The following is a 20,241-nucleotide window of genomic DNA, read 5'->3' on the forward strand; positions in this document are numbered from 1 at the left end:
GTGTTTTGTTATGGTCAGCACCACTCTACGTCTATGTTTGCCCCAGAGTAGGTCGGTTAATATTGAATGCAGTTTGCTAAAGAAGGAGCGTGGCAAGCACAACGGAAGGGCAGTAAAATAATATAGGAACCTTGGGAGGATAAGCATCTTGGCTATTGCTATACCCGGCCCATCGGGGATAAGGGAAGTGAGCTCCAAAATGGTATTAAGCTGCGGGTGGAGCTGAGTGCTCTGTCAATGTTGCCCTCTTTTAGATCTATAATAGAATTATAAATCTGCACCCCGAGGTATTTAAAGGTTGCGTGTGACCACGGTAGTTTATACTGCGGTAGTGCCATATGGAGGTCAATCGGGATGGAGATAAGAGGGAAGATACTTGGCTTGGACCAGTTGACGTGCAGACCAGAGGCGAGGGCAAAGGAGTCCAGCAGTTGCAGCACCTCTACCATAGAGGCAGAGTGGTTACGCAAGTATATCAGGGCGTGTAAAGGGTGCGGTAGTATGTGGAAAAGGCTTCGTTGATGCCTGACAGAGTGTTGACAATGACGTCGGGGTTTAGACGTATCGCGCCAATGGGTGTTGGCTGCGAAGGCTGGCGGGTCAGCCAAGCTAATAGTCTACCGGACCTGTCCCCCTCAGCGTGCTGTCTTGTCATGTAATGTCTGTAGTCGTGCTTGCCTAGTCTGGTGTCTACTTCATTATGGGCAGCCCTAAGCGAGTTCAGTGTTAGTGTGGACTCGTCTCTGATGACCACATTCTCTGCATTACGGAGTTTTACCTCCAAATCTTGTAGTTCTTTAGCAAGTACTTTTCTTACCCCCACCGTGGCTGCAAGGCAATGTCCCCGTATCACCGCTTTATGAGCATCCCACTCTATAGAGCGAGATGACGTTGTGTTTTTATTCAGCAGGAAGTAATCGGCTAGTCTCTTGGACATATCTGCTTGAAAGGGGGGGTCTAAAAGAGCTTCCGGCTGCAATCGCCATGTTGGTATGCGAGTGTGCATGTGGCCCCAGGCCATTGTTACACATAAAGGATTATGGTCTGATATAGTGCGCGCTAGGTATTCAGACATGATTTTTGTATCTGCAGCCGTAATTCAGAAAGTGTGCATATCTATTCTGGTATATAGCTTATGTACAGGGGAGTAATAAGAATATTCGCGATGGGTGGGATGGCCCACCCTCCATACATCCCTCAAGCCGTTGTTTAAAGCCCAACTTGCTAGTGCTTGTGAGGCGCGATTGCAAGGGGCTAAGGTGAGCGGGGGAAACGAGCGGTCTATTTGAGTGTCTAGGCCCTGTTGAAATCGCCCCCCCCCCCCATATGCACTCTAGTGTGGGTTCGCTGAGGTTACCGGTGGAAAGCGTGGATAGGAAATCACGTTGTATTGCATTTGGAGTACAGTGCAACCAGGGCTAAAGGGGACAGGTCAAGGATACCCTCAACTGTCACATGCCTACCGTTTGGGTCGCCTTGTGTGCGAGATAAGGTAAATGGGACCCCAGGAGCGATCCAAATCGCAACCCTGCGAGCAAAAGATGAAGAACTTGTGCCATGCACTTGCACTTTCCATTTTGAGCGTGTGTTTTCCAACGTGGATTTAGAGAGATGTCTCTTGTAGTAGAGCTATGTGTATCTGATGCCTCTTGAGAAAGGCGTAAACCCTTTGCCGTTTTCGTGGAGTTGCCATACCTCTAATATTCCATGTGAGTATCTTTATATTTCAAGATGCTTTGGTGAGTTTGGGTGGCCATGATGTTTTTGTGATTTTCGTGTAGCCGAGGGAATGGGTATCCACTGACCATATCATGAAAATGTTGTGACGCTTGCTCACTAAGATTAGCCAGCCAATGACTTCGATATTGTGAGCTGTAATCCTATTGCTATAATAAATATGACATATACGTTTGCTGCTGCATTTACGATTAACTAGCATGTGACAAAACCAACAACCAAATAAAAAGGTGCACTCTAAAACGAAATATAGCAACAATTGAATCAAAAGATAGAAAACCATTCCAGCAATTGCCGGCTTGAGAGAATGGTCCATATGGAACAGGGGGGTGCTGAATGGCATTGGTGCAGAGTCATGGGTTTACCCTGCCCGGGTCACTCGTGGTGCAAAGTACACCGCCCGGGGGTACAAGCGGAGCGCGCGGCGTAATAGGGAAACACTGATGGCGCCCAAAAGGGGGTGTAGAGGGGGGGGGGGGGGGGGGGGGGGTTGTGTCGCCGACGCGCGGGAGCAAGTGGAACCCAACTGCTTAGCAGATATCGTCTGCTGCACGTGGTGTGAGGGTAGGACCCCACGTGGATTCCGCTGAGTCAGTTTGCATCTTGTTCCAGATCCACGTCCGTTTGTGTGGATAAGGCAGTTGGCGACGTGTTAACGAATCTGGATGTGGCCTGCAGGAGCCGGGAGCGTTCAGTTTGCGCCTGTTCAGGCGAGGGCTTAGCGCCTTGTTTTTTGCGCTGCCTGCGTCCCGCCGTGGAGGAGGGTCTATTGTCACCCAGAGTGCTTGTGTCTAACGGGTCAGCTAGACCCTTGGCATGAAGCCCGGTCCAGGCGTCTACGCATACTTGATATGTTTTCGGAGGCATGTCTTAACATGATGGAAAGAGTTCAGTTTCTTCTGTACTTCTGCTGTAAAGTCTGGATAGGCTGTAATCACAACACCTTCAAAGCTTACCGGACCAGATTTGCGGAATAACTGTAGGATAAGGTCTCTGTCACGATAATTAAGGAGTCTTACTATAAGCAGGAGTGATTGTGAGCCAGGTGGAGGGGGCCTGCCGGGGATCCTGTGTGCCCTTTCAACCGAAAAGAACTTCGGGATATTATCTTTGAGAATTGTCTGTGAGCCATTGCTCTATGAATAATTCAGCGCTGAGGCCTTCGGCACGTTCAGGGAACCCCACCATACGAATGTTGTTGCAGCGGGATCTACCTTCTGCATCTTCAGCTCTACGTTTTAAGGAGTACACCTCTGTTGATAGATGAGCTAGTTGCGATTGAAGATCTTTAACAGAGCGGGGAAGGGTTACAGTGTCTTTCAAGTTCGGACACCCTGTCGGCCAGTGCGTGTTGATCAGTGTGAAGTATATTAAGATCTTCTGTTACCGAGCCTATTTTAGCTTCTAGAGTGGTCTTAGTGTCTAGAATGGCTTGTAGTATCTTTTCAAATTGTGACGTATGTGATTGCAAGGTAAGTTCCAGCTTCTGCAAAGCCACTTGCGTGGTGGCATGGGCCTCTGAGGAGGATGAGGTGGCGTGGTCCATTTCGCCCGGAGGTGCTCGTGGGGTCTTTGGTTTGACCATTTGGCAAGTACGGGACCACGTGGACGTTAACGTAACAAGAAATCACGGAGCAATGTATGCGGACAAGTCAAGCGTCATACCAGTCAAGCCTGGGTGTTGAGGACAAGTAAGGCAGAGACAGGACGAAAATATTGGTGAGTAGTGGCCTGCCACATTGAATATTGCTTGTGGAGCTTAAAAATTATGGTGCTGGTGTGAATTTGAGTCTAGTGGGGTGAGGGCAGAGCTTTGTGTAGTTTATTGGAGGTTGCGTCTGCTCCGGTTACCTTGGGACACAGGGGGATAATTAATACAACTACGCACTGCGACCCGATAAATGTCGTCGAAAGGCTCACCTCTCACAATCGGCCAGGTCAGTTGTGCGCTTTGCCCCTATCGATCAGCAGAATTCTTGTTGCCGCACCCCTCCGGAGGTGAAGCACGATCCAGTTCTGGGCAAGGACCTGGATAGTAGGGACTGCTCTGAGTGGCCAGTGCCAGCAGGTGATGTCAGAGACTCCTTCTGATAGGCTCTTACCTGTGTTGCTAGCCTGTCCTCCTTCCTAAGTAGCCAAACCTCCTTTTCTGGCTATTTAGGGTCTCTGCTTTGGAGAATTCTTTAGATAAAGAATGCAAGAGCTCATCAGAGTTCCTCTGCATCTCTCTCTTCACCTTCTGCCAAGGAATCGACCGCTGACTGCTCTGGACGCCTGCAAAACCGCAACAAAGTAGCAAAGACGACTACTGCAACCTTGTATCACTGATCCAGCCGCCTTCTCGACTGCTTTCCTGGTGGTGCATGCTGTGGGGGTAGTCTGCCTCCTCTCTGCACTAGAAGCTCCGAAGAAATCTCCCGTGGGTCGACGGAATCTTCCCCCTGCAACCGCAGGCACCAAAAGACTGCATCACTGGTCCTCTGGGTCCCCTCTCAGCACGACGAGCGTGGTCACTGGAACTCAGCAACTCTGTCCAAATGACTCCCACAGTCCAATGACTCTTCAGTCCAAGTTTGGTGGAGGTAAGTCCTTGCCTTCCCACGCTAGACTGCATTGCTGGGTACCACGTGATTTGCAGCTGCTCCGGCTCCTGTGCACTCTTCCAGGATTTCCTTTGTGCACAGCCAAGCCTGGGTCCCCAACACTCGAGTTGTCCTCCGGCGTCGTGGGACCTTCTTTTGTGACTTCGGTGAGCTCCGGTTCACTCTTCTTCGTAGTGCCTGTTCCTGTAACTTCTGCGGGTGCTGCCTGCTTCTGAGAGGGCTCCTTGTCTTGCTGGGCGCCCCCTCTTTCTCCTCACGCAATTAGCGACATCCTGGTCCCTCCTGGGCCACAGCAGCATCCAAAAACCCTAACCGCGACACTTGCAGCTAGCAAGGCTTGTTTGCGGTCTACCTGCGTGGGAACACCTCTGCAAGCTTCTTCTTGACGTGGGACATCCATCCTCCAAAGGGGAAGTTCCTAGTCCTCTTCGTTCTTGCAGAATCCACAGCTTCTACCATCCGGTGGCAGCTTCTTTGCACCCTCAGCTGGCATTTCTTGGGCATCTGCCCACTCACGACTTGAGTGTGTCTCTTGGACTTGGTCCCCTTGTTCCACAGGTACTCTTGTCTGGAAATCCACTGTTGTTGCATTACTGGTGTTGGTCTTCCTTGCAGAATTCCCCCATCACGACTTCTGTGCTCTCTGGGGAACTTAGGTGCACTTTACACCTACTTTTCAGGGTCTTGGGGTGGGCTATTTTTCTAACCCTCACTGTTTTCTTACAGTCCCAGCGACCCTCTACAAGCTCACATAGGTTTGGGGTCCATTCGTGGTTCGCATTCCACTTTTGGAGTATATGGTTTGTGTTGCCCCTATACCTATGTGCTCTCATTGCAATCTATTGTGACTGTACATTGCTTGCATTGCTTTCTATTGCTATTACTACATATTTTTGGTATTGTGTACATATATCTTGTGTATATTTGCTATCCTCATACTGAGGGTACTCACTGAGATACTTTTGGCATATTGTCATAAAAATAAAGTACCTTTTTATTTTTAGTATATCTGTGTATTGTGTTTTCTTATGATATTGTGCATATGACACCAGTGGTATAGTGGGAGCTTTGCATGTCTCCTAGTTCAGCCTAAGCTGCTCTGCTAAGCTACCTTTTCTATCAGCCTAAGTTGCTATAACACCTCTTCTACACTAATAAGGGATACCTGGACCTGGTGCAGAGTGTAAGTTCCCCTTGGTACCCACTACAAACCAGGCCAGCCTCCTACAGACAACCCGAAACCAGCAGGGAAGGAGGTGCCGAAGACATCGGGGTGGGGGGGGGGGGGAAAAGAGTCTCCGAGGGTATTGGAACACATGCCGTGGAGGGGGAAAAAACAAAAAACTCTATGGCGGAATGAGGCACTTATAGGGTTTTGGGAGGTGAAGAAGAAAAGACGTTGAGCCCCGAAAAGGAGAGTGACCGCTATTCCTTGAAACCTTCAACCCCCTAAGACATCACATGCTACAATAGCCTGGTGAAGAGGGCAGCAGACACCTGCGGGATACATCTTGAGGAAGGAAAAAGGGGACTCATGCTTCCTGCTTGAAACACTCATACCGACAAGCAATGGGAACACATTCCTTCCCATGTTACCAAGTATAGTGGATCAAGGTAGGGAAGCCTTCAAGGATCCAGCAGCAGCCAAAGGTGTCACACCCAGGGTGGAGAACAAAAAATACAAACTTTCCCCAAAGGACCTGAAGTTTGGTCATCAACAGTGGTACGAAATTGAGGAGCTCATGAAGAAGCTCCCAGAGACAGATTTAAAAAAAAAAAAAGAGGGCAAAAATCGGTGATGAAGGAAAGAACATTGCAAATGCATATATGAAATCTGCTCTAGAGGCCACTGTCACAGCGAGTAGGCAGGTGTGCACAGGAACAACCTTGAGAAGGCTCACATGGCTCAGGATATCCGGCTTTTGAACTGGAGGTACAAGCATCCATGCTTAACAAACCCTTCAATGGAGAGAGCTTGTTCGGACAAGACGTGGACGAGTCCTTACATCAGATTAAAAGGATAATGAAACAGCCAAGACAATGGGGGCATTACAGTTCAGAGGCAGCTTCAGGAGAGGAAGCAACATCAGAAGTCCCACAGGAAGGGGGAACCTTTACCTCCGGGCAGCAGCAACAACAGACAACCCAGGGTAGTACATCGCAGGGTAACAGACTGTATACCAGCAGCGGCAACACCGCACTAGATAGTCTTTTTTTGGGGTAGAGGAAAAGCAAAGGGGCAAACTCCCAGAGGAGGGGAACAGCCAAATGAAGTGCAAGTGCCCACAAGCCCCCACACACCAGTAGGGGGGTCGGGGGGAAGAATAGACCGGTGCCCACAACAATGGGAACAAAATTACCAGAGACAGTTGGATACTAGGCGTGGTACGCCAAAGCTACTGTTTAGAGCTAACATAGACACCACCAATAAATCCACCAAGGAAGAAGGGTTTTCACTCAGCAGAGCTGACTCATCTAAAAAAAGGAAGTAGAAACTATTGCTGAAACAGGCAAAAGAAAAAGTTCCAGTGTACAAGTTAAACAAAGGGAATTACTAACCCTACTTTTTGGTGCCAAAACAGGACCTTTCACTAAGACTGGTCCTAGATCTCCGGTTCATAAACAAATTCATCCGCACCAGCATTTCAGGACGACAACACTTCAAGAGGTCCTAACACTCATGCAAAAAGGAGATTACAAGGCAACCATAGACTTTCAGGATGCCTAGTTACACATATCAATACATAAAGCACACAAAAAATATCTCCGATTCGGTCTAGTGGCGCACCAACAATTCAAGGTCTTACCATTTGGAATAAAATCGGCACCAAGGGTTTTCACAAAATACCTTTCGCAGCATTTCTAAGAAGGAAAGGAGTCCATGTGTACTCCTACTTGGACGACTGGCTCAATAGAGCGCATACAAAGGAGAAATGTCAAGAGGACACCAAAACAGTCATTGCAATACTGTAAAAGCTGGGTTTCAGCATAAACCACAAAAAATTGTCCCCACTACCTCAACATGAAAAGATCTTCCTAGTAGCCAGACTCAATACCAGGAAGACGCAGGCCTACCCCGCACAAAAGAGAATACAGGCAATCACGGAGCAATGTCTCCTTTACCAGAAGGAGCAGTATCTGACAATGAGGACAGTCATGAAGCTAATAGGCATGATGGCATCCTGCTTTCCCCTCATAAGACATGCAAAACTACACATGAGACATTCCAAGAATGGCTACCCAACGATTGGCCACAAACTACAGTGAGTTGGGAGGATCTAGTGGCTGTAAAAGAACCATACAAAAATAGATACAGTGGTGGGCATCCAAGCAAATAAACAAAGGAAGGCCCATCAACACAACTCCCTCTGTGACCATCACCATGGATGCATTCCACAAGGGGTGGGGAGCCACACAGATAAGCTAAAGATACAAGGTCTACGGAACAAAAAAGATTCATTCAAACGCATCAATTTTCTGGAGCTGAAGACTGTTTCTAGGCCTGAAGGCATTCCAATCGTAAATAGCAGGAAAATCAGTACTATTGGAGACAGAGAACACAACAACAGTGTTCTATCTAAACAAGCAACGGGGTACACAATTGTTCAACCTAAGCAGGGTGGCCCAAGAAATATGGAAATGGGCAGTACCCCAAGGGTTCAGCCTACAAACGATACACCTACCGGGAAAGGACATTGAAGCGGACAAACTAAGCAGGCAAAACGGGAACCCACCCGAATGAGGGTGAAAGCAAAGGAGCCTCTAAAGAATTTTTCAAAATCTGGAGGACACCAACAATCTGCATTTTCTGTTCTCTGCTGATGCAAACAGGCAAACGGTTCGCCTCCAGGTTTCCACACCACCAATCGGAAGGGAATGCCCTGTCACTAAGCTGATCGGGGACATTTGCCTATAGCTTTCCACTGTTTTTTTTTTTTTTCTCTTTTTTTTTTTTTTTTTCTCCCCCCTAATACCAAAGGTACTGGAGAACGCCAGGAGACCAGGAACAAATCTCATCCTGATTTCTCCCCACCCCACCCCCAAAATGGGCCAGACAAGCATGGTACTCGGACCTACTCGAACTGTCCAGGGGAAAAATTTATAAAGATCAAACCAGGAAAAGATCTACTCACAATACAAAGGGGAAATTAATTCCACACAGAACCAACAACATTCAATCTAACCGCGTGGTGCCTGAATACATAGAATTCGGACACCTAAACCTACCACACAGAACTATGGAGATATTAAAGGAAGCAGGAAAACCAACAACAACAAGATGCTACACATCAAAATTGAAAAAATACCTCCTGTGGTGCACAGGAAACAATACACAACAAATAAAATCTATAAGGAGACGGTAATAACCTATCTCACACACTTATTTGACAATAGAAGCAACTACTCTTCACTTAAGGTACACCTGGCTGCAGTTGTGGCCTATACCAGAGGGGTGTTATGCAAAAGTTTCTTCACAGCACCTGTGATAAAAGGTTCCTGGAAGGATGTAAAAGATTTGCCCCTCCAAGAAAGGCACCAACCCCAATGTGGAGCTTAAACACAGTACTAACACAGCTCATGACAAAACCCTTCGAACCCATGCATAAGGCTAATTTAAGATTTCTCACACTAAAAAATAGCCTTCCTAATTGCGATCACATCGCTACGAACAGTAAGCGAGATCCAAGCCTTAATGATAGAAGAATCGTACATGCGGATCCACAAGGACAGGTACTTCTCAGAACCAACCCGCAGTTCCTACAAAAGATGGTCACCAGGTTCCACGTGAATCAAACCATACAGTTACCAGTTTTCTTCAAAAACCTGCAAACCGAAGTGGAGCAAAAACTGCATACACTGGATGTAAGAAGGGCACTAGTATACTACTTGGAAGAAATCATGCGACTCCGCAAAGGTAACCAATTATTTGTTGCATATTCGAAAGGCAACAAATAGAACCCCGTCACAAAGGGGACGACCATTGCATGATGGATCGTGGAGACAATTCAATTATGATACACAACGGCAGGCAGATAACTGCCACAGTGCCCACAGGCGCACCCAACAAGGAAAAAGGGTGCAACCCTGGCATTCATGGCAAATGTGCTCATAGACACCATTTGCCCAGCAGCAACGTGGGCATCAACTCACACATTCACAAAACAATATTGTGTGGACATCCAAATGCATAAGGAATCCCAGGTGGGACAAAAGGTACTGCAACGCCTGTTTGCAAGTTCATCATTTCAACCCAACCAACACAAATAAATGGGAGAAACTGCTATACGATATGATGCATGGCATTTGAATCCAGAAAAGGACTCATGCTGCAAAACAAAATGGTTACATAACAATTGGAGTAGTTTTGCCACCTGAAGAGCTTTCTGGATTCGCATGCAACCCACCCACCTCCCCAGAAAACAGAACAGGACAAACAGGTGGGGTAAAAGGTCAAAAATGTAAGATAAATAAAACCAAAAAACAAACGGAAAAAGAATCTGAAGATGGCTACCATGCACAGGAACTTTCAGGGTGCCGTCTGATGTCATACGGGGACGGACCTAACACCAAAAGGTGGTCCGCGACGCCCAGAAGGAAAAAAAATAAAAACAAGACTATTTCGGACCCAAAGATGGCGGAATAATGCACAGCATGTGAATCCAGAAAACTCTTCAGACTGCAAAACTACTCCTACTGGTAAGTAACCATTTTGATTTCGTTTTTGATTTTCCCCCAATGTTTAGTTCTCTTCTACTGACTACATCAGCTGTCTGGCGAGATCTCATGTTACCACACAACATACACATATGTACAGCTACATTAAAGGGCTTTATTGACAGCACCATTCAGCCTTTGGCTACTGTGGTTTTTCTGGATATAGACATTGACCTTAAGTGTTATCCATGATCGTTTGTATCAACATGCGCGTTTTGCGGGTCAAAGCATTTTAAAAAAATGTATTCCTCAGAGGTGTGTTTTTTTTAATTTATTTTTTATTCCCCAGAACCTTCATTCCTATGTTTCCTTTACCCTACCCTCACCCCTCACTCGTGTGGTTCTTCACCTCTTAATATATTTGTAAGCCCTGAGGGGAGAGCAGCTGCATAGTGCTCCACAGCCCCTCTCTGAAGATTTCAGACACTCCGCACACTTATGTTTTTTACTTATTGTTACTTTAACATTCCAATGTGGCCATGTTAGAACAATAAAGTAAACAATGGCCTCTGCGCATCTGATACTCATACATGCGTCATGACACACACGCTGGCTGTTTTGGAATTTTTGTTTTCTTATTTCAAAATGGGCACCATGTGTACGTATGCATAACATGATGTGCGTGCATCGGCGCTCACAAGGCATGCATGCTTCACGATGCAGGAGTGTCAATGCAAACCAGCATTGGTAAAGTCAAGATAAAGGCATTTGCCATTTTAAAGGCAAGACATTTTGTCTTTGCCTATGATTTTACTTCTTGTTTGAGTTTTTTTTTTTTCCCCTCTAAAGTAGAGTGTGCAGGAATCATGGCTTTCAATCGAAGTCAAAGGTTTCAATTTAGATTATGGTAATTGAAATGGAACATAGAGCCTTCAAAATGAAGATGGGTTATCCAAAGAAAAGAGATTTACAAGAAAACATCATAGTGAAGTTTTTCAGAGCAAGTAGTTTGATTGGATGATTTTAATAGATTGGGGGTAGGGGGTGTCTTATTAAACACATGGTAGGTTCATTTTACTCGCATGTTTGCAAGTGAAGGCGTGACCATGCCATAAACAATGGGCTTCTCTTGTCCGCGTAATATACTAAAACCTATGACATTCTTAATGTCGGTCACGCAGCTTTGGAATTTTATTCCAATCCCTCATAAGATAAAGTGCTCCTAAAGTACTTTGAAAGTCAGATTGGAGACCAGACCCTTATTTTCTTTCCTCAAATGATGGATCCTGTGGTTAAGGGGTGCTTTGAAAAGCGCCAAGAAGGCATTTTATGGCAAAAGTTGCACTCTAGAAACGCCTATGACATAAGGTAGTATTAAATCTTGAGTGGTAGCGTATGATATGTGCATAGGTTTGATGATAAGATTGGCAAGTATGCCAGAAAAGCTGTCTTTATAAAAATCAGAATGCTACTGAATTAAAAAGCTATCTACTGAGATGTAGAAATCAATTGCTGGAAGTATTTTTGTGGTCAATAAACCAGTAGAAGAAGCCCTGAAATCTGATCATATTTCCTGGATTTTAGCTGGTGACAATTAAGATACTAGAGATTCTCTTTAACTAGAGGGTATTAGTCAAGCTTGAATGGAGTGTAACTGGGAGTGTCAATGTGTGGAGTATGGAGAGGCTGAAAAAGATTAAGGCTGAGCTGTTTGCTATGCACTGCTGCTTGTAAATGCATATTGCGTGAGTGGTGAAGAGTGGGAACCTATTGTCAAACTAAAGTCTTGGAAGATACCATGTCAAGTACAATCGAAAATGAGATCGTGTTTAAGAAGCGCATGTTTCCTAGCAGTTCATATATTAAGATAAACCAAGAATGAGTTGTTTGTGGGTACTGTTTTTCAAATGTTGGGGGTTCATAGTGGATGTGAAGAGGGTTTCTGGGAAGTGTTGCCTTTGGTATGAAATTCCATCTTGCATCATGGTTGTGATTGTAACTGCGCAGATCCACATTTTAAGTTGGCTTCTTTACATTTACCCCGTGACTACATTGACTATTGTAATGGGCATTTATGCTCCATGCTTTCGTTATATTAATGTTAAGATTGCGAGCATTACATTTGGCTGTTAAATAAACATTTGTTTGGAGTCTTGATCACACTACCATAAGACTTTAACTAATAGGCTGGCCTTTTGGAAAATTCCTGTTTTACTCATATTGGAATATAATCTCTCTCGCTGAACCTCTCTTAATCTCAGTATGGTATAGTAGCAGCACACTTCCATAGTGGCGGTGGTTAAACAAGTTAGATTAATTTTAGTGAAACAAGTTAGTTTATCAAGCAGTACATTGGAGGCGCTGGTGGTAGGAGCTTCTGATTCATTGCTCTTATGGATGCAGTGATGTGCAAAGGAGAGAAGTTTTCGTCAACCTCTCAAGGCTGCCAGAGAAGGTGGTGATTTTGGAGTTGTACCACTGTGGGATACGCCTTCAGTAGAGGCTGTTGGAGCTGGCAATTCCAGAAACTGAGCAGTGTCTCATTCCTCGGAAGGGACCCTGTTATGGAGCGGTGTGACTATCAGCTATGGTTAGGACATGCCATCTGGCATATGGGCACTGGTGGGGTTAGAGCAGAGTTGGTGAGAGTGAATCACTGCTAGCTGGGTAAGCTTATGGCTGGAGCATTTTCTCTTACCCAAACTTGGAGGGGAGACGTTGGCTGCAGTAGGGCATTTCCTTAGAGATCTAATTGTATTCTGGAAGTATAGACATTGAGATCTCTCCTGCATTGCTGGAGCGGATCTCGGCATCCTTAAACAGACTAACTGCTGCAGTGGTGAAACAAAGGCCCAAGCTGCCCCCACGATGCAGGGGTGCCAATGAGCTCTGGGAGGCCCCCTCAGCACATTACACTATGCACAGGTGGCAGGTCCCTGACCGGGTCCAGGGGGAAGGGGGCCCCCTCCAGGTACCTTGCAGGAGGGCCCCCTCAAGTTTCATTACGCCGCCACTGGTGGTGGGATGAAGGGCAAGGGCATGGGCCTCTCCATTTAGTGCTTGTGCCACTGCTTGAATTGGGTTGCGGGTGGGTCTTTTCAAAATGACTATGTAGAGATTTAACAAATAATTTTGTGGTTGCTTTGGATCAGATCTTTCAGCTTTGGAACCTCTAGAGTCTGAAGCATTCTATTCCCGTTCTAACGCTGTAACCCTGAACATTTAAAAAAAAAAATCTAAAAACAAATAAATGCACAATTGGGGAAGCTAGGACGATCGGACACCTTTCTCCTTTAGTGTCAAGAGATCAAGTTGGGTGTAGTGCACGCTATTCAAGTGATGTCTGATATTAAAAATGTGTCTGATCTAGGGGCAGTGGGTACCACTTCTGCTGGTGTTTGGGTGTAGGATGTGATTCTGCCCTTTTTGAAGAGTGGTGTGATAGCCCATTTTCCATACAAGTAATATAGCGCAGCCAATCGTTAAGTGGCAACCAGAGGAAAGCTGCATGAGGAGTCCACTTTTTGCTTAACAAAGATAACACTCTTAAAAAGCACCAGAAAGCCCAAAGACCTCTGTATCCATGAAAGTGGGCGAGTTCCCGTAGTGGCTGAGGGGGGAGAGCGCAGAAAGCCATGGATATCTCCCATGGATTTCCTGATCTGTAAACCGCATCGAGCCTCGGTCGGGCATTCACTAGGAGTTGAGCCCCTGGAGATAGTCAGCCAGCTGGTGAATTCTGCAGCTCTGGTATGTGAATGATGCATGGTATGCGTGAGAAATTAGTTTGAATTTTTCGCCATGCGAGAAAGGGCTTTTGTTTTATTTTCAGTACCTCATGAGAGAACTTGATCTCTTTTCTCGTGCTACGAAAATGTGATTTTCTCAATTTGTACACCTGTGACATGGGTGGTGCAGATTGAGAAGTTTCCATCCAGAAATCTGTATTGGGATCCCTGCGATAGACCAGAGTAAATATCGGTCGAAGAAAGTGATATGATTAAAGTTTCCGCACACATAGAAGGACTCGAACAGCTAGACATTTAGCAGACTCTTTAATGCAACTGTCCTTGGCCACAGCATTGATGCCATCATTGGAACAGTATGCACTAATATTTCAAGGGTTCCGAGGATTAGGTCATAAACTAGTCGGCAAATTAAATCAGCTTATTTGTAGCACAACCTGCTGTATTACCTACTAGGTTACCCACTGGTGTTCTGTGTGTTCCCCATTTCTCTACATGTTCTGCTTAGGCTCCTCCATTCTTAAATCTGCCTCCCTGGGTGACCCCCCCCCTTTCACTCTGTCAGTACTTTGAAATTTCTTGCCACACAACTGTCATCTTGCATCATTCACATACTGAACCACATTATGGCCAGCCTCACCGTACCTACTTTGGGTGTACAGATTCCTAATTCCCACCTGTGGCTCAGCCATTTGTTGGCCTGGCTGAGGTATCAAATATTCACCCCATTTCCCTCCTGCCTGCAGCCTTTGCACTCGGGCAAACATAGTTGCATTGCTGATCTGTAAGTCTCAGATTGGTGTGCTTTTGCCAGGACTGTGATACCGTCAGTCTTGGAGTTGGCGTTGAACAACCTTAAGTGGATGTTAACAAAATGGTGTCATCACTCTTTTTTTTTTTTTTTCTCCTCTCCTGACTTGCCAGTGGCTCTTGGTCCCTCATGAGCCTTAGGTTCTGCTCCCATTGGTAAGTTCGGTACTCTTTTAGATTTGTAAGTAGCAAAAGGGTGGTTGATATTATGTTTTTGCTATTTGTATGTTTATTGACTGCAACTTTCTTCCAACTAGAACAGAGTCGAGGTCTGTTTTTGTTGTTGTTGTTACATTGTTACGTGTATTTGTATATCGCCCAACTAGCCCAGGAGGATATCCCGGGGTATAGATGGTTATTAAAACATAACACCTATCTATACTCCCCCCTCTTGGTATGCTAGCTGTTGTCTGAGTCAGGAAACCTGAGGTACGAGAGCTCCAGAAAGCCCACCTACAACAACATATGTTATGTGTATTTATTTATAAAGCACACTGTCACCCGCAAGGGTATCCTGGTTCTGAGCTGGTGTGTACCTAGCCCTGCCCGAGATAAGTTGGTTAATTGAAAAGCCAGGTCTTCAGCTTCTTGCGGAATGCAGGAAGAGAGGAGGAAGCTCTGATGTTGAGTGGGAGGTTGTTCCTCTCTTTAGGAGTAATGTGAAAGAATGCTTATCCTCCTGATCTGGCTCTGTGTATGTGTGGGATATGTGCAAATAGGAGTCCTGCAGCGTGTAAGGGTGTGGATCGGTAGGTGGAAGGAGATGTGACTGAGGTAGGGGAGGCCTGATTTCTATAGAGCCTTGAATGTGTTTGAGGGGTTTGTATTGAGTGTGTTTGTGTATCAGGAGCCAGTGTGGTTCCCTGAGGTGTAGTGTGATGTGAGATCTGTGTGGGAGATTAAGGATGTTGATGTGCGTGTGGATGAAAACTGCATCACAGGGAGACCTACATGTCTGACTAAGGTAAATTAATTGAACTGATGTAAACTTGTGGCTTGTGTGTAGGGAAGCTAGTCACTACCTTAGTGTGTCTCTGAATCTTTAAAACCAGTCTCTAAGCAATTTTAAATAGTTTCAGATCTTATGCTGCTGTCCATTTTAAATTGTTCACTTGGGATTGCATCTGTAGGTGACTGTGTGTGTGTCGGGGGTGGGGGGGGTGTTTGTAATGCAAACGCACACACCCCTAGAATATGCATTGAAGCATCTTTCTTATTCAGGAGATACCCCAATTACATATCTGACTGCGTTGCTTGATTTTTGATGACTGCTAGAACTGCAAAGGCTGATTTGGGTGTATCCGTTGGTTTGAGTGAATGGAACGGATCCAGTTCCTCTCCAAATGCAGGCAACCCAGCAAGGAAGAGAGGCCTAATCTGTTCAATAGGCTGCAGAACACCATAGGACAATAATTGAGGGAGTGACTGGATTGAACATAAATTATAATTCCCAGGAGACTGCTAAAACATTGTTCTATAGGTTTAAACATGCCAAAGGCCCCAAAACAGTGCAAAGTGGAGGGAGTGACTCATTACAGACTGAAAGCGTGATTGGCATTTGGGGATACTTGGCAGAGTCCCAAAAAGGCTTTGGAAGGGTAGCTTTCAAATGTGGCCACATGAAAAAGTGGGCGATAGTTCTGTTTATGCTGTGTTCTTGTGGTGGGCTACAATTCCCACTCCAGGAAGCAAGAATTGGTTACAATGCATGATTCGAGTTCACCTCTGCATAGAGAAATGATGTGGGGAAAGGCTTTAAACATGATATGCCTGCAATCAATACGGAAGCGTTTTTCATCAATTCATAGTTCTTTGTCCATATATATTTTATTGAATGCATCCTTAGCCCGGATAGATTCTGATTAGTGTTATAGCATGGTCCCCACTCCAGAGGAATATTCCATGTGTTTGAATACAGAATTTTACTTGCCTGTAGCTACTGTTCTCCAGAATCGGTATCTTTTATGTATTAAAATGACTTGCATTATTCCGAGTGATCAGGGTGAGAGTCAGTTCAAAGCAAGTGAACTCATGAAAGATCCATTGTGTAAGTAGTATTTTTAATTGTAATTTTCACTCATGTGTCATTTGTGGGAAACACTAATGTATTCTATCTTTTTTCTGAATTAACCTTGTCAACAAAAATTCAGAAGGCTTCATATAATGATATATGTTGGAAATACTTTAATTATTCTTTGGTAGGCAGGGAAATGTGTAATAGCAATTTATCTGCTCCTCCGTGTCAGGTGTAACTGAGGTGAAGCGCAAACTTGGATTGACTATCCTCTGCCCAATGAGGAAAGATATGGGAGAAAGCTCTCTGTTCTGGAAAAGTATGAAAATTTGATACTAAAGAACTGGGATTGGAAATTTCTTCACAAATCATGGGAAGGGGGGGGCTTATAGATGTTATGATCCATGCGATAGGGCAGACACTAAATGGACCAGGCAAGCCATCAATAACAAGTAAGCAAATGAATGTAACAATAAAATCAACCAATAGTAAACAGTGGACGGGCTTTAAGGCCACTGTACGATCGGGTAAGCTGATGGCATGTCTTTTGCAACCAGAAGGCTACTTGGTCTTGCATTCTTAATCTAAAATTGAGCACCTTGAATCAAAAAAGAGTAATAACTGTTGTTTGCAGCATAGTTTAACTATACAAATGTTACAGAAGTTCCTTTACAAATCTACTATGGTTATTCCACCCTGTCAATTATTTCTGTGCAGTAGAAATCCTGTTTACTCCATGATGGACCATATTCCAGGGCTCCATGCATAGTGCACCACAGGAAATGTTTGTTTTTCAGCAAGTAGAGCCACAAGTGTAATTAAAACCCAATACTCGTAGGGGGATTAAGAGTGAGGGTGGGTTGACCCAAGAGGAAGAAGCAAGATAGTCAAACACCCACTGTAATATTTAAATTTAAATGTATTGGTGAAAGTGAGTTCTGCATAAAGTACCCGTTTCCCCTTGAATTTCTAGGATCCTAAAGTACAGTGTCCTTTTATAGTGGAAAAAAATGGACAGGCTCTGATTTCCAATGTTCTCGTGAGTAAGATTGAACACTTACTCTTGTGGAGTGCTTTTTCTTTAATGTGAAAAGGGGAGGACACTGGTCATACACTCAGAAGCATGGTAAATGAGCTATGCTTCATAGAAAAGACAAACACAATAAGAGGAAGTTAATCCATAGAATTGGAAACAAGCAAAGGAGACTGACAAGCAAGCTAACCATGGGATGCAATGTGCTGGCAAGGACATTGTGTATTCAATTGTTCACAGTAGACCTTTCGGCAACAGGCTGCTAAAACCTGTTTGGCTAAAAATAAAAATGAAAGATGAGTGAAAATGTCTGAAAAGTGGAGAAATTGAAGGCACTCCGGTAAAGGGAAAATTTTGAAGAATTCAACAGGGTGCACTAGGTTAGTTTAGTTAACCTCCAAGAACGATGTCAGTTTGTGCAAACCGCCTTTCCCTTAGCAGTTCTGGAAAATAGAACAAACATTTGCAATGCAATAGGTCTCGAGTTTGCTAGAGTTAGAGCTGTTAAATTTGTAAATTCCTAACTGGACATTTCTTGCCACTTAAATTGAAAATAAAAAGTGAAACAGGTGACATAAGAGAGCTGATTCAAGCTGCCATGGCCATCATGAGCATGAGCGTGAAGGAGAGTTACAAAAGGAAAAAAGTTTGCTCGCAGTCCAACGTATTGGCGATCATGAATTTATCCATGTAACAGGGTCCGTGTCCAAGGCGGTAACAAAACCGCCCCAAGGAGGGACAAATGTAAATCAGTTACTAATCATAGCAAAGGATTTTTGAAAGGCAAGCTCCTGAACAAAGGATCGTGGTGGGCATGGTTAAAAACCCACAGATCGATTACAACAGGTCAGAGCGCTTGTGTGCTCAACCTAAAAATAGTGGCCAGTTTGGGCTAAAAGTGTTACCAAGGCAGACTCCTGCTTCTCCCCCCTCCCCACCTCCCCCCTCTCCTCCATTTTGTGCCCTGTTGGCCTTCATAGCTGGATATTGCGTGGCTAGTTGTTGGGGGATGTTGTGTACTGGAACAAATTCTGTCCTGCTGCAGTTCAACAATAGGATCCGAATGTTCCTCCGTAATGACTTAACCTAAAAAGGTCTTCTACTTTCATTTCTCCCTTGTTTCCACCAACTCACCTATCTCTTATTCACTCCCCACACAACATCCTGACCTTTGTCTCGTTAACTAGAAATCTAAGGGATACTTTCAACCTTCTAAATTCATAAGGAAGAATTCATTAGTGCAACGCCGATAAGTTAACAAACATACTGAAAATACAACCACATATCATTCAACAGAAACATCATCTTAGTACAGTGCCTCAACCAGATACTCTTCTTTTTTCCCTTGAAACTGCGTGTCCTGCTAGGTTCGAAATCTGCCCTTTATGTACGGCATTTATGCTTGGAATGTCACTGCCTGAGTCAAATTAGTACATCTATTGGCTTTGAAATTGAAAAGTATCTGAGCGCTCCTAAATTATCATACGGTGCTACCTGCTGGATGCTCTAAGTGACTTAATTCTCCAATTCCTGTAGGTTAATGGATGTTTGTGCCACAGCCCGAACAGACCGAGAAACAAAGGTCACTTTGGTATTTGAACATGTGGATCAGGACCTGAAGACATACCTGGATAAAGCACCAGCACCGGGTCTGCCTCAGGATACTATTAAGGTAACTATTTATTCGCGTTTATTGAAATCCTACACCACTGTGTCAAATATAGGCAATTGACCAAAATCTTTGATTGCCCTTAGCAGCTGCTGCTTAAGATAGATACCAAACCCCTGCTACACATAGAATCGTGTTGCAAATGTTTGTTGCACAAAATGTATTTTTATTTTAAAAAAAAAAAAATGCTATCACAAGCCTGGGCAAAACCACCAAGATATCGACAAGTTTTCAAACCTTACCTCACAAAAAGCCTAGGGATCTGCAGTTTTGGTATGCTGTTTTCATTGATTTATTGGCAAAGTGCAGTGTTGGGTTTGCAGGCCTCCAAGTGTTGCATTCTGTTGGTGATGGACCTGGGTGGTGTGGCTGGTCTCCCTGGGGGTAACAGAACAGTTTTGGGCTACTCCATGCACCAATATTGCTCATCGTCCATGTATTCCTGATTGGACTTTTTAATTGTAATGCTGTTACACCTATTCTTCCCTGGGGTAGTTTTGCACTTCTGTTGCCATTTCTGCATATTATGTCCGAGGGAGGTTCCCACTACGTCTGTGCCCATCGCCTGTGCTGCATCTGCTTCTGTTGAAAGGACGCTACTAAAATGCAGTTGTCAGTTTTTGTGTGTTGGAAGAAAGGCTGTTTTCCTGATGAGTGTGCAGTAGCTGTATACTGTGAGGAAATGTTTCATTCCTATTACTAGTTAAGTACTGACCTTGCTAAATTTTTTCACTATACGATTAAATTATGCTACAAGTATGCGCTTTTTTGAAAAACACTTTAGAGCATCAGAAGAGTAGAGTATTGCTATGTAAACAAAGTAATTGTAGATTTAATCAGCACTAACTTGAGTGCAGAGTAGTGAAGCACATTTAGCGTGGACAATGAGCAGCATGCTGCTTCAATCCATGCAACGATCTGTCCATGTTCCAGCTCTGGGTATTCATTCTCATTGTTTTGTTTCCTGCACTTCT

The 20,241-nt window shown here is 44.7% G+C and overlaps 1 protein-coding gene across 2 annotated transcripts in view; it reads left to right on the forward strand.

The window, feature by feature from the left end:
• The window catches only part of CDK4 (cyclin dependent kinase 4), a 369,431-nt gene that overhangs the window by 141,059 nt on the left and 208,131 nt on the right, over positions 1–20,241 (forward strand). For both annotated transcript variants that reach the window (XM_069230925.1, XM_069230926.1), the window contains exon 3: positions 19,135–19,270. In XM_069230925.1, coding sequence (XP_069087026.1) covers positions 19,135–19,270 — 136 coding nt within the window. The remainder of the gene's footprint in view (positions 1–19,134; positions 19,271–20,241) is intronic.

The sequence above is a fragment of the Pleurodeles waltl genome, chromosome 4_2 (assembly GCF_031143425.1).
Source record: "Pleurodeles waltl isolate 20211129_DDA chromosome 4_2, aPleWal1.hap1.20221129, whole genome shotgun sequence".
NCBI lineage: Eukaryota > Metazoa > Chordata > Amphibia > Caudata > Salamandridae > Pleurodeles > Pleurodeles waltl.